Source organism: Scyliorhinus torazame, chromosome 5, assembly GCF_047496885.1.
Source record: "Scyliorhinus torazame isolate Kashiwa2021f chromosome 5, sScyTor2.1, whole genome shotgun sequence".
Lineage (NCBI taxonomy): Eukaryota > Metazoa > Chordata > Chondrichthyes > Carcharhiniformes > Scyliorhinidae > Scyliorhinus > Scyliorhinus torazame.
The window spans coordinates 174,211,358-174,224,680 of NC_092711.1; the positions used below are offsets into that span (position 1 = coordinate 174,211,358).

General features: G+C 45.5%; 1 protein-coding gene across 1 annotated transcript; it reads left to right on the forward strand.

Moving 5' to 3' along the window:
* Positions 1–515: 515 nt before the first annotated feature.
* LOC140420721 (uncharacterized) lies at positions 516–12,019 on the forward strand. The gene is made up of 2 exons (XM_072504712.1): positions 516–607; positions 3,356–12,019. Exon 2 carries the CDS (start codon positions 3,710–3,712, stop codon positions 5,135–5,137), a length of 1,428 nt encoding a protein of 475 aa, XP_072360813.1. The 5' UTR covers positions 516–607; positions 3,356–3,709; the 3' UTR covers positions 5,138–12,019.
* The last annotated feature ends 1,304 nt before the right edge of the window (positions 12,020–13,323 follow it).

Sequence of the window (13,323 nt, forward strand, 5' to 3'; positions counted from 1 at the left end):
ATGATGGAATGGCAGAGCAGACTCGATGGGCCAAATGGCCTAATTCTGCTCCTATATGTTATGACCTTATGAAAGGGGGAGACATTGATTTGCTCCCAGATGTTGCCCAGAGGAGGAAGTTTTAGTCTAAAACGCATTGTCCAACCTCCGCATTGTGACATCACAAAGGAGCTCATCCCCTAAATCAGCCAATAGGAATAAATCCGTTCCGCAGTGACGTCACTGCTTTTGAGCGCACCCGTCCGGCGCGAGGACACGGGAGCCCCGCCCCCACCCTTTGTTACCCCTCCCCCAGCACATCGTCAAGACGGTTCCCAGGCAACCGGCTGACAGCTTCGACCCGAGCGAGAAGCCACTCCGCCCAACTCAGAACTGCGCATGTCTCAGGGAGAGGGGAATCTGCGCATGTGCAGGGTGAGCTCAATACCGCTGCCTTGTGCTCAATGAGAAGATCGGAGGACCGGAAGGACTCTGTTTCTCCGCCAATCAGAGCTCCCCCATTGTCTCAATGCGGAAGCTGGACATGGAGATTTCTGGCGAGCAAAGCTGTTGTTCCTCCAACCCTGAATGAGCTTGAGATGCACACAGACTCCTGATTCCAACATCTGTGAGTTAAACACTTTCTTTTCTCCCCCTTTCCATTTATTTTCTCATTCTCACCTTCAATTGGTCACTTGCAGCAACTGAAGGGAAAGGAAGTGAATCCAGGGAGGGTGCAGACTCTGCAAAGCTTGGCCCAGGTCTCTCTCTCTCTCTCAAAGACATTGACATCCTTTGCTCCCTCAGCTTGACACATTTATTTGTCTGGCTAAAAAGACAGTCTTTTTCCGAATGTTCACAATTAAAGGGCTGGTTTACCCAGGAGATGACTGACATTTAAGGGGACAGTAAACAGAGCATATTCAACTCAGCCGATTACTTCTCTGTAGGTCTACTGTCCATCATCAGTAAAGTGATGGAAGGAGTCATCAAAGTTGCTATTAAGTGGCACTTATTCTGCAATAACCTGCTCCCGGATGCTCAGTTTGGGTTCCGCCAGGGTCACTCAGCTCCTGACCTCATTACAGCCTTAGTTGAAACTTGGACGAAAGAGCTGAATGCCAGAAGTGAGGTGAGAGTAACTGCCCTTGACATCAAGGCAGCATTTGACCGAGTATGGCATCAATGAGCCCTAGCTAAACTGGAGTCAATGAGAATCGGGGGATAAATCTCCACTGGTTGGAGTCATACCTGGCACAAAGGAAGATGGTTGTGGTGATTGGAGGTCAATCATCTCAGCTCCAGGACATCACTGCAGGAGTTCCTCAGGACAGTTTCCTCGGCCCAACCATCTTCAGTTGCTTCATCAATGATCTCCCTTCCATCATAAGGTGAGAAGTGGTGATGTTTGTGGATGACTGCACAATGTTCAGCACCATTCTCAACTCCTCAGATAACGAAGCAGTCCATGTCCAAATTCAGTAAGACCTGGACAATATCCAGGCTTGGCCTAATAAGTGGCAAGTTCCATTTGTGCTACACAAGTGCCAGGCATTGACCATCTCCTACAAGAGAGGATCTAACCAACACCCCTTGACATTCAGTGGCATTTCCATCGGTGAATCCCCCAGAACCAATATCCTGGGGGTTACCATTGATCAGAAACTGATCTGGATTAGCCATAGTAATACTGTAGCTCCAAGGGCAGGTCAAAGGCTGGGAATCCAAGGTGTGTAACACACCACTTGATGCCCTAAAGCTTGTCTACCAGACATCTACAAGCACAAGTCAGGTGTGTAATGGAATATGCTCCACTTTGCTGGATGAGTGCAGCTCCAACAACACTCAAGAAGCTCAACACTATTCAGGACAAAGTATTCAAACCTTCCATCACCGAAAAACAGTAGCAGCTGTGTATACCATTTACAAGATACACTGCAGTAACTCATAAAGGTTCCTCAGACAGCACCTTCCAAACCCACAACCACTACCATCTAGAAGGACAAGAGCAGCAGATAACTGGGAACCTCACCACCTGGAGGTTCGCTTCCAAGTTACACACCACCCTGACTTGGAAATACATTGCCGTTCCTTCACTGTCCCTGGGGCAACATCCTAGAATTCCCTCCCTAACAGCACAGGGAATGTAGGGCAGCATGGTGGAGCAGTGGTTAGAGCTGCTGCCTCACGGCGCCGAGGTCCCAGGTTCGATCCCGGCTCTGGGTCACTGTCCGTGTGTAGTTTGCACACTCTCCCTGTGTTTATGTGGGTTTCGCCCCCACAACCCAAAGATGTGCAGGGCAGGTGGATTGGCCTCACTAAATTGCCCCTCAATTGGAAAAAATAAATTGGGTACTTTAAATATATAAAAAACTATTTTTTATAAAAACAGCACAGGGGATGTACCTTCACCTCAAGGACTGCAGCAGTTCAAGAAGGCAGCTCACCACTACTTCGGAAGGGCAACTGGGGATGGGCAATAAATGTTAGCCTAACCAGCATTGTCCACATCCCGTAAATTAATTTTTAAAAATGTAATATCGGACAGAAATATGTCTAGCGTTATATGGTATGTATTATATATATTATTGGTGGTTTTGTCATAAAATACATGTATTATTATTTCTAGTTTTGTAATATAGTACTGTACCTACATTATATATTTCCAGTCATACAGTCATTGCAGCACTGACAGAATCCATTTGGTAACTCAAGTCAATGCTGACTCTCTGTACAGCAATCCAGTCAGTGCCATTCCCCCTCGATATCCCTGTTCCCCTGCAAGTTTATTTTCTTCAAGTGACCATCCTATTTTATTTTAAATAATTGATCATCTGGACTTCCACAACCCTTGTGGGCAGTGAGTTCCCTGTCATGACCACTCCATGGACGAATAAAATTCTTCCTCAGAATTTCCCTATCTCTAATCAATAAATGTACTTGTATGGAGATTCTCTACTCTTGTACAGGTTTTAGTGAGTTTAGATTTGTTGATTAGCACCTTCAGGAAACTTGGAAGGGTAAGTAAGTGAATCCAGTCTGTATATTACACACATTTCTCATCCAGTAATATAGACATATATCTGTCTGGCTGCCTGCATGAAGATTTTCAGGTCTCTGTGTCCAGGACAGGAAGCAGTGAGCAGGGATCTGTCAATCAGCCTGAATCACACCTTCAGGAGAATTGGGGGGTGGGGGGAGGTGGTGGTGAATATTCGATACAGCAGAGTGAGAATGGAGGGAGAGTGTGTGGGATTGAGATTTAGAGCATTTCAGGGAAAGAGAGTGGAAAGAATGTTCGATAGACACTAGAATTGTCTGTTCTGAGTTTCTATCCTGTACTGACAATGATTACCATTGTAAAATCTGTTTGCAGGAAGTTCGAACGAGAGGAGTTTGAGGCCGAGATCTCAAACTAAATATCATATCAAGAATTGACTGATTCCCTCAATTCTTGGGATCATCGGCCTTTGAATCTATAAGGAGAAATGTTTGTCTATTCTGTCTGCTTCAAGAGATTTTAAACAGTGTGTCTGGAAAAGCACTGAGACACACACACACACCCGTGTGAGACTGTTACAGAGCACTGACTGGAAAGAGCTTTAACCAGTGACACAGCCTGAAAAAATACTACACCATTCACAGCAGGGAGAGACTGTATAGGGGTTCTGTGTGTGTACGAGACTTCAACTGATCGTCCAACGTGGTGAGACGCAAGATCACCCGGACCATGGAGAAACCATGGAAATGTGAGGATTGTGGGAAGGGATTCAAAGGCCCGTACGGGCTGGAAAGGCATCAACGCAGTCACACTGCAGAGAGGCTGTTCTCCTGCTCTGTGTGTGGGATGGGATTCACAGCCCCACAGGAGCTGGCAAGGCATCAACGCAGTCACACTGGAGAGAGGCCTTTCACCTGCTCTCAGTGTGAAAAGGGATTCACTGACATTGGCAACCTGCGGAGACACGAACGAGTTCACACTGGGTTGAGGCCGTTCACCTGCTCTGACTGTGGGAAGGGATTCACTCGGTTATCCCATCTGCAGACACACCAGCGGGTTCACACTGGAGAGAGGCCTTTCACCTGCATTCAGTGTGAAAAGGGATTCACTGACATTGGCACCCTGCGGAGACATGAACGGGTTCACACTGGAGAGAGGCCTTTCACCTGCTCTCAGTGTGAAAAGGGATTCACTGACATTGGCAGCCTGCGGAGACACGAACGAGTTCACACCGGGGAGAGGCCATTCATCTGCACTGTGTGTGATAAGGGATTCACTCAGTTACACCACCTGCAGAACCACCAGCGAGTTCACACCGGGGAGAAGCCGTTCATCTGCACTGTGTGTGATATGGGATTCACTCGGTTATCCCGCATGCAGACACACCAACGAGTTCACACTGGAGAGAGGCCTTTCACCTGCTCTCAGTGTGAAAAGGGATTCACTGACATTGGCAACCTGCGGAAACACGAACGAGTTCACACTGGGGAGAGGCCTTTCACCTGCTCTCAGTGTGAAAAGGGATTCACTGACATTGGCACCCTGCGGAAACACGAACGAGTTCACACTGGGGAGAGGCCTTTCACCTGCTCTCAGTGTGAAAAGGGATTCACTGACATTGGCAACCTGCGGAGACACGAACGAGTTCACACCGGAGAGAGGCCATTTACCTGCACTGTGTGTGATAAGGGATTCACTCAGTTACACCACCTGCAGAACCACCAGCGAGTTCACACCGGGGAGAGGCCATTCATCTGCACTGGGTGTGATAAGGGATTCACTCAGTTACACCACCTGCAGAGACACCAGCGAGTTCACACCGGGGAGAAGCCGTTTATCTGCACTGTGTGTGATATGGGATTCACTCAATTATCCAAACTGCTGAGCCACTATGTCACTCACACCAAGAGCAGGCCCTTTAAATGCTCTGACTGCAGGAGGGGTTTCAAAAGCTCTCAGCTACTGATGTCCCACCAGCGCGTTCACTCTGAGGAGAGACCGTTCAGCTGCTCTCACTGCACAAAGAGCTTTAGAACCTCATCCAACCTGATGAAACACGAGCGAGGTCACACCGGGGAGAGCCCGTTCACCTCTCCGACTGGGAAAGGATTCACTTGGTCATCACTTGCTGAGCCACAATGTCACTCACAGCAATGAGAGACCCTTTAAATGCTCCGACTGTGGGAGTGGGTTTAAAAGCTCTCGGGTACTGATGTCCCACCAGCGCATTCACACTGAGGAGAAACTGTTCAACTGTTCTCACTGCACAAAGAGGTTTCAAACATCATCCACATTGCGGAGACACCAGCAAGTTTACACTGGAAAGAAGCCATTCACCTGCTCTCCCTGTGGGGAGGGATTCACTCAGTTGTCCAACATGCTGAGACACCAAAGGGTACCCACAAGTTAGATTCTGCTGTAATTCCTGCTGTTAATCACATCCAGGACTGAATCTGGAGTGGGTGGAGGGGCTTGTCTCCTCGTCAACTCTTAGTGCTCGGACGTGGCGACCCTGGCGAACTACTGTTCCCCGGGACCTGGAATACCCGACTGTGAAGTACCGTCCATACTACCTTCCATGGAGTTCACTTCTGCCATCATCACGGCGGTCTACATCCCACCCCAGGCGGAAGTGAAGAAGGCGCTTGATGAATTGTACACCACTATAAATAATAATGATGCAGAATACCCGGAGGCCTTGCTCATCGTGGCCGGGGACTTTAACCAGGCTAACCTCAAGAGTGTACTGCCAAAATTCCACCAACACATCTCCTGTCCCAACAGGGGCTGCAACATCCTTGGCCACTGCTACACAAACATCAAGGACGCTTCTCGATCCATCCCCTGACTGCACTTCAGAAAATCGGACCACACGATGGCGCTCCTTCTCCCGGCATACAAGCAGAAACTTAAGCAGAGAATCCGGTTAAGAAGGTCGTGCAGTGCTGGTCCGAGGCAACCGAAGAGCTCCTGTGCGACTGCTTGGAGTCAGTGTGAAGAAATTGAGTTCTTTCTGTCCAGTCTGGTCTCAATCAAAACCTGAGTTCGGATTTAGAAATTCCTTTAGTTTATTTCAAATAGCTTGCAAGCTTCCACTCCCTCTGATGAAGCAGGAGACCCATGTCTCTTGAAACTCTCAGAGCGAGTGAGACAAAGGGAGGCAACACTTTGTGGTCTTTAGTTTACATTCATGCAGTATCAAGTTCCACATACACGAATACAAGATTCCGATGTGCCCTTTCCTTGACCTGGTCATATAATCTAACTGCCACTGATTCTGATAGGCTCATTATACATTCCTTTCCTTCCTCTGGGCCTCTGCCTCCCAGCATCCTTTGTGCAAAGAACCAGTCCCAATAGCCACCCCTCCTCCTCTCGCCATGCTTTGCCCATCTCTTTGTTCACTCCCTGCAACCCGAATTAATGTCCATAATGCACTATTCTAACTGGTCATCCCAGTCTAATGCTCTTTTCTTCAGTTCAATTCCTCATTCTCTCCTTTTATCATTCTATGATAACTACTATGCCGCTCCCTAACCAACATTCCCTTCCGCTACCCGCCGACAACGGGACACCGGTGGCGTTGTGGCAGGTGCATTGGCCTGACGTCTGGGTTACGCTACACCTACGTTCCGTGCAGATGGAGAACAGACATGTTATATTTTCTGTCACCTCTGCCACGAGGGTCTCTATCGCTAGAGAAATGTGTGGGTAGGTATTCCCCCTAATGGTCAAAAAGTGTGCTAACAATTCGCCAGACCAACAATAGTCATGTTGCTGTCTCGGTCCAAATTTGGAGTTTGGTTCGGCATACAATTCCCCGTGTCCATTAGAAACATCCCCGGGTTAATAACCTGCATCAATGTCTGGTCTGAAAGACCGTCCCGCAATTCATTACATTCCGTACAGAAACACCTCATCACATTTTTACAGCCACTGGCTCTCCGTCCGGGTTCCTTCTGGTTTCATGGTCGCCAGTAACGGGATGTCTTCTTGGTGAGTGGTGATGGGCCGAGTCTATCGGCATCATCCGAGCCATAGTCATCTTACAACACATATTAAGGCATCCAATGATTGTACAATTATAATAAGCAGTATTATCAATCCATGCATCAGGTAAAACCCCATGACGAGCTATGAGAGCTGACTCTGAGCTGTATCCTACTGTAGGGTTTATATCCCCCTTCTAGTCGTACTGACTAGCAGCTATCCCCGATCCTTATCATGTGTGTGTATACATGTCGTGATTTGTAAACTGTGCACGGAAATCAACTGTAAATTCATCCATCCCGCAGACCAGTGGCGATAGACTCTTTGTATTGTTCTTGCTTCAAGTCCAATCACCGTGAACCATAGCTGTCGCTACTCAGGAAGATAACTCAATAGCTATATCCGTGTGTTCCACTACCTCCAAGGCATCTGATTACCTTGGGATAGCAGCACCGTAAAAGGTTCCTAATGTCCCTTAGAAACAGCACACAACTCAGTCCATCAGCGACCAAAAAGGTTTTTGTCCCTCACTGGTATTATTTATGATCTCATGTACTATCCACTGATTATCTTACTTTATGAATTGCAGAAGCTTCAATCAATCCTATTTTTATTCCTGACTTCCTCACACTAACGTCTAACATTGTCCTGAACCATGTAGTCTGCCAGCCCCGGTTTACATGAGACAATACTCAGTTTTCTTCAAATCCCTTTTGTCCGTTATCATTTTGCTTACAGCAGGGAGTGTATACTTGCCATTATTTGTTTGTTTGTTTTTCTACTTTGCAATCACACCACTTGCACATTCAATACAGTCAACCTTTGGGGTTACAACCCAATTGAATCCATACATAACAGTCCCTAACAACTTACAGGACATTTTGTCCGTAATAACTATTACACTCTCCAATGCAATATTGTTTGCTGCATTGGTTACAAATTTCCCGCCGTGGCATCAAGCTGCCAAAATTCCTAAACTATTGTCATTTAAAATGCAGGGGTTCCTCGTCAGTCGCTGCCGTCTGAGAAGACCCTGAATAACTCCACCGCGTAGTACATACCCTGTGGAGACCACAGATCATCCATCAGCTAACGTGCAGTTCGAGATGTCTGATGGGAGGTTTCACTATTGAGGAATAATTTGATATTTTGATTTGTTTCTAACCTGTAAGGTTTTCCTTCCGGGCTCTGTCATTTAATTCCCTCAAATATGTAGCCAATTGTATCATTAGTTTTCACCCCCATACTGTCTAAAACATTCTTCTCTGGAGTGTAGTAGTCGTTCTTCGTCTGTTATTTTTGCTTCATCTGAAAACCAAATGAACAGGTCAAAGGCGGAGAGGGCCCTATTTCTTAATTTGTATCTTTCTATTCTTGTTTGGATGTTCCAGAAGTGCCCTCTCCAGGACTTCCAGATTTCTATTTAATTTCCTTTTCATCCTTGACATACATCATACGATTAAGGCCTGTTAAGCCTCCTTCTCCTATCGTTGCACCCCTGAGTGAGACTCAAAGAATCTCAAACTCCTCTTTTACTAACTCAGTGATCCAAGCGGGTTGAAACTGTCCTTGATACATGTCGGATATTGCTACTGCATGTACTTTAATTCCTTTAATTTTGATTACGACCAGATTTTTATGAAAGAAATTTCCAATCATGACATTTTCACTTCATCATCTGTCCTATCGATGCTGCTAACAGGTTTCAATTCCCTGGCATCCCGCTCCACTGATTACATTATACTAGTAAGTGCAGTTATCCCATGCCACTCACAACCAAACGTTCCTTTTCCCTTGTCCGAGCGGTTTGGGGACATGATCTATCCTGTGGCACGGCATCATTGCAGTGATACAGTCTCGAAACACTGTCAGGCTAATTTTACGTCCCGGGTCATCCCAACATCTCTTAAACTACGTACTCCCTCACTAATTGGTAGCACAAGTTTATCACTTATTCACAATCCTGCACATCCTTTCCCAATCACTCCATCGTCAGCTTGGTTTTCTCTGCAGTAATTACAATTCATCATTATCACACCACCCCATGGTCAAAAGCTATCATGTGGTCACAAACTTCGATCATCAGTGTTGCCTGATGTTTCACAAAACAATCATGACAACTGAATTCCCCAAATTTCCCTGGGAGCCGAAGCATTTCCCCATTTCTGTCCTTCTAAATACAATATCAACTCACCTGAATGCTATATCTGCCATTCTCCTAGGTTTCATATGATTACTCCCTGTCCAAACTACTGGGCTACAGAACGTGCCAAATCCTTGACACGATGTTTCATTATGTTCACAGTGAATCATTTTAACTGGGGTCCATTAATAACAGCCCTTGATCTATCATCCCATATTCTCAATTCCTTACTAATTATGTTTCTTTGTTTGCTGCCGATAGGTTGCCCATGGATTATAATAATCCCTCATTTATCATTTAATTGGGTCGGATGTTTTAGTTCTGATACAATTCCTTTGCTCCAGATGCCACTGATTCTCTAATTCAACTACCCCCATGCTGCTATCAGCTTTGATTAAAAAGTACAAATTACTTTTGCTGCTCCTAGGAAAAAGAGGGCCTGCATTCTCTAGTGACCATTCTTCCATCGGTGAATCAGTTTTTTTCTCTGTCACTCCCTGTTTCTCCACCATTTTCTTTTCTGAATTTAAAAAAAAAATGGATGCCCCCTGGCTTGTCCCTCGTCCTCTTTAACTTTACTACCATCCGTATATATCACCCAAGCATTTACCAACTCTGTTCTGCTAACTGATTTATCAAGTTTCTGTCCCTTTTTAATGTTATGAATAAACATTAAGGCAGGGTTTAAAAGAATGGTTTCCCATCTTTCCCATCGAGCTGTATTCGCACCTTGCTGGCAACCCTGCCTCTTGGTCAACTCTGTCAATTTTAAAAGTTCATTTGTGACATAAATGTTCTTCCCGGCTGATAAATGTTCAGTCTCTGCTGTCCTTTTTGTTATGGCTGCCAGACATTTTGCAATGTCCGAAAACCTTTGTTCAGCCCTTGACCAATTTCCTGTCAATGTTTGATAGGTGTCTGAGTACTATGATTAACAAGCACCATACCATATCCATTTGCGTACAGATCAAATGTAATGCTCAAATTGTCCTCTTCTAATGGCCCGGATATTGCTACAGCTGTTTTTAACTGGTCCAACCTCCTCTTCGGCAGAAGCTAGGGAATGTGGATTGGGAGCAGCTATTTAAGGGTAAATCCACATTTGAAATGTGGGAGTCTTTTAAGAAAAGGTTGATTAGAGTGCCCCTGAGAAAATCAGGGATAGAAATGGCAAGATTAGGGAACCATGGATGACGGGTGGAATTGTGAGACGAGCTAAGATGAAAAAGAAAGCATACATAAGATCTAGGCGACTTAAAACTGATGAAGCTTTGGAGCAATATCGGGAAAGTAGGACAAATCTCAAGAGATCATAGATCATAGATCATAGAATTTACAGTGCAGAAGGAGGCCATTCGGCCCATCGGGTCTGCACCGGCTCTTGGAAAGAGCACCCTACCCAAGGTTAACACCTCCACCCTATCCCCATAACCCAGTAACCCCACCCAACACTAAGGGCAATTTTGGACACTAAGGGCAATTTATCATGGCCAATCCACCTAACCTGCACATCTTTGGACTGTGGGAGGAAACCGGAGCACCCGGAGGAAACCCACGCACACACTGGGAGGATGTGCAGACTCCGCACAGACAGTGACCCAAGCCGGATATGGACAGGGTGGATAGCAACAAACTTTTTCCAGGAGTGGGGGTGTCAATTACAAGGGGTCACGATTTCAAGGTGAGAGGGGGAAAGTTTAAGGGAGATGTGCGTGGAAAGTTTTTACGCAGAGGGTGGTGGGTGCCTGGAACACTTTGCCAGCGGAGATGGTAGAGGCGGGCACGATAGTATAATTTAAGATGCATCTAGACAGATATATAAACAGCGGGGAACAGAGGGAAGTAGATCCTTGGAAAATAGGTGACAGGTTTAGATAAAGGATCTGGATCGGCGCAGGCTGGGAGGGCCAAAGGGCCTGTTCCTGTGCTGTAATTTTCTTTGTTCTTCACTGGTCCACCTAAAATCCCCCTTTAAAGTTTCATAAATGGGTCTAGCATAAAGACCAAAGTCTTCCACTACTGGTCTCAAATACCCCAAAATTCCCATGATTTTCTTACCCCCGTTTCGTGAAATCATAGATTATACAGTGCAGAAGGAGGCCATTCGGCCCATCGAGTCTGCACCGGCTCTTGGAAAAAGCACCCTATCCAATGTCAACACCTCCACCCTATCCCCATAACCCAGTAACCCCACCCAACACTAAGGGCAATTTTGGACACTAAGGGCAATTTATTATGGCCAATCCACCTAACCTGCACATCTTTGGACTGTGGGAGGAAACCGGAGCACCCGGAGGAAACCCACGCACACACGGGGAGGATGTGCAGACTCCGCACAGACAGTGACCCAAGCCGGAATCGAACCTGGGACCCTGGAGCTGTGAAGCAATTATGCTACCCACAATGCTACCGTGCTGCCCCATATATACGAAATGGGCACTGCAATTCGAGCAGCTTTCTCTCTCATCCCAACACTGGTTTCCCCACCTGCCCTTGACATTGACTACCCTAGATAGTCGACTTTGCTCCTGCCAATCTGGCATTTCTTTAACCCTATCTTAAACCCTGCTTCATTAAGTGTTTTAATAATTTTGGTCACTCTTTCAACATGTGTCCCCCTGATCATCATCTCCAATTAACACATCATCAATATATACTAAATCCAAATCATCTTTAATCAACTCCCTTACTATTGCCTGAAAATGGTTCGGGGAATTAACATATCCTTGTGGTAATTTACAGTATACGTAATGTTTAGTGCCAAAGGTAAATGCTGTCTTTTCCCTGCTGTTTGGGTCTAACGGAACACTCCAGAATCCGTTGGCTAAATCTATACTAATTAAGTAAGGTTTGCCTGCCACCTTCTCCAATGTAGTTCGTGGATTTATTAAATACCGTTTATCCTTTTTTTGTGTGACCTTTGTAATTCGTTACCATTCTAAATGTACCATCAGGCTTGCGAACCGCCTGAAATGGGCTATTCGTCGATGCATTTGTGACTTCTTGAATGATTCCCTGCTGTTCTAAGTCTTTGATCATTATCTTCAGCTCGCATTTGGCACCTCGGGTCAAGGGATATTGCTTTTACGGCCTGTGTCGGTCTCCCTGGATTGTGTGCTGGAATTGTGTGCTGATTAACCCGGTGTCATTCTTTCTATTGCTAGGTTTGCTTTCCTTATTTCCTCTACGTTATCAATTGGTTTTAATATCTTAATTTTGTTATTTCTGCATCTATTTTTATTAATCTTTCCCTGCCATCAGATTCTCATTTCCTGATACTGCAAGTAACACTCCTAATCTAAGCTCCGGTCCCATATCATTATTCCTTAAAGCTCCGTCTGCAATGTAGTTCACATTCTAAACTTCATTTCTTCTGCTCGTGACTTTCTTGCAAGTCAGCGGGCACTAGGACCCGGTGGAGCTGTGCCGTATCACTTCCACCGACTACCTCCTAATACTGGTCTCATTGGTCCCTGTGTTTCTAGCACCTTACTGCCACAATGCCCCTCTCCACTATCCCAATATAACGCGAGGGCATGTTTTAATTAATTTTTTCATGAAAGCGGTATCCTGCTACAGTCCCCATTCTACATGCTCTCGGGACTGCCTACCCCCCTGGGGTCAGTGCTTGCAGTGTCCCCTCAAGTTCTGAGTGCTTATACACCAAGGCTCTACAGTAGTCGAATAGTCCCCAGTACTTGCCCAACCCCTCTTACGGTCTGGGGTTTGGGCATCTCTAAAATGGCCTTCTCCTTTCTACTGGGATCTTCCTTTACCCCTGTGTAATCTTAAAATAAAGTTAAAAATCCATAGTCTTTGCAATATGAAAATCCCCGAATCTTAAATTTGATGTGTAGTGAGTTTACAGAGAAGATACTGAAATCTCTACAAATTTGGAACACACAGAACAACATTTTTAAATGTAGGTACATCATGGCTGCCTCTAACAAAGGAGCACATGGACTCAGTCCACACCAAATGCCTGGTCTTCGCATTTCAATTTAGGTACCTTTGTTCTCTCCTTTTTTTAAGAGCAGCCAAGACTATGCCGAGTTCAAACTAATCATTTACAAATCCCAATTTATACATTTTGATTTTGCTTTTTGTTTACTTCCCGTGACTTGTGTTCTAAATAACTTCCACAATGTTAACCATTATTACTGATTTTCTAGACCTTTCAAATACTTACCCCATTTTAAATCTCACTTTA

Coding starts and splice junctions, on each gene's coding strand:
- LOC140420721 (XM_072504712.1), top strand. CDS start 3,710: ATGGAGAAACCATGGAAATGTGAGGATTGTGGGAAGGGATTCAAAGGC.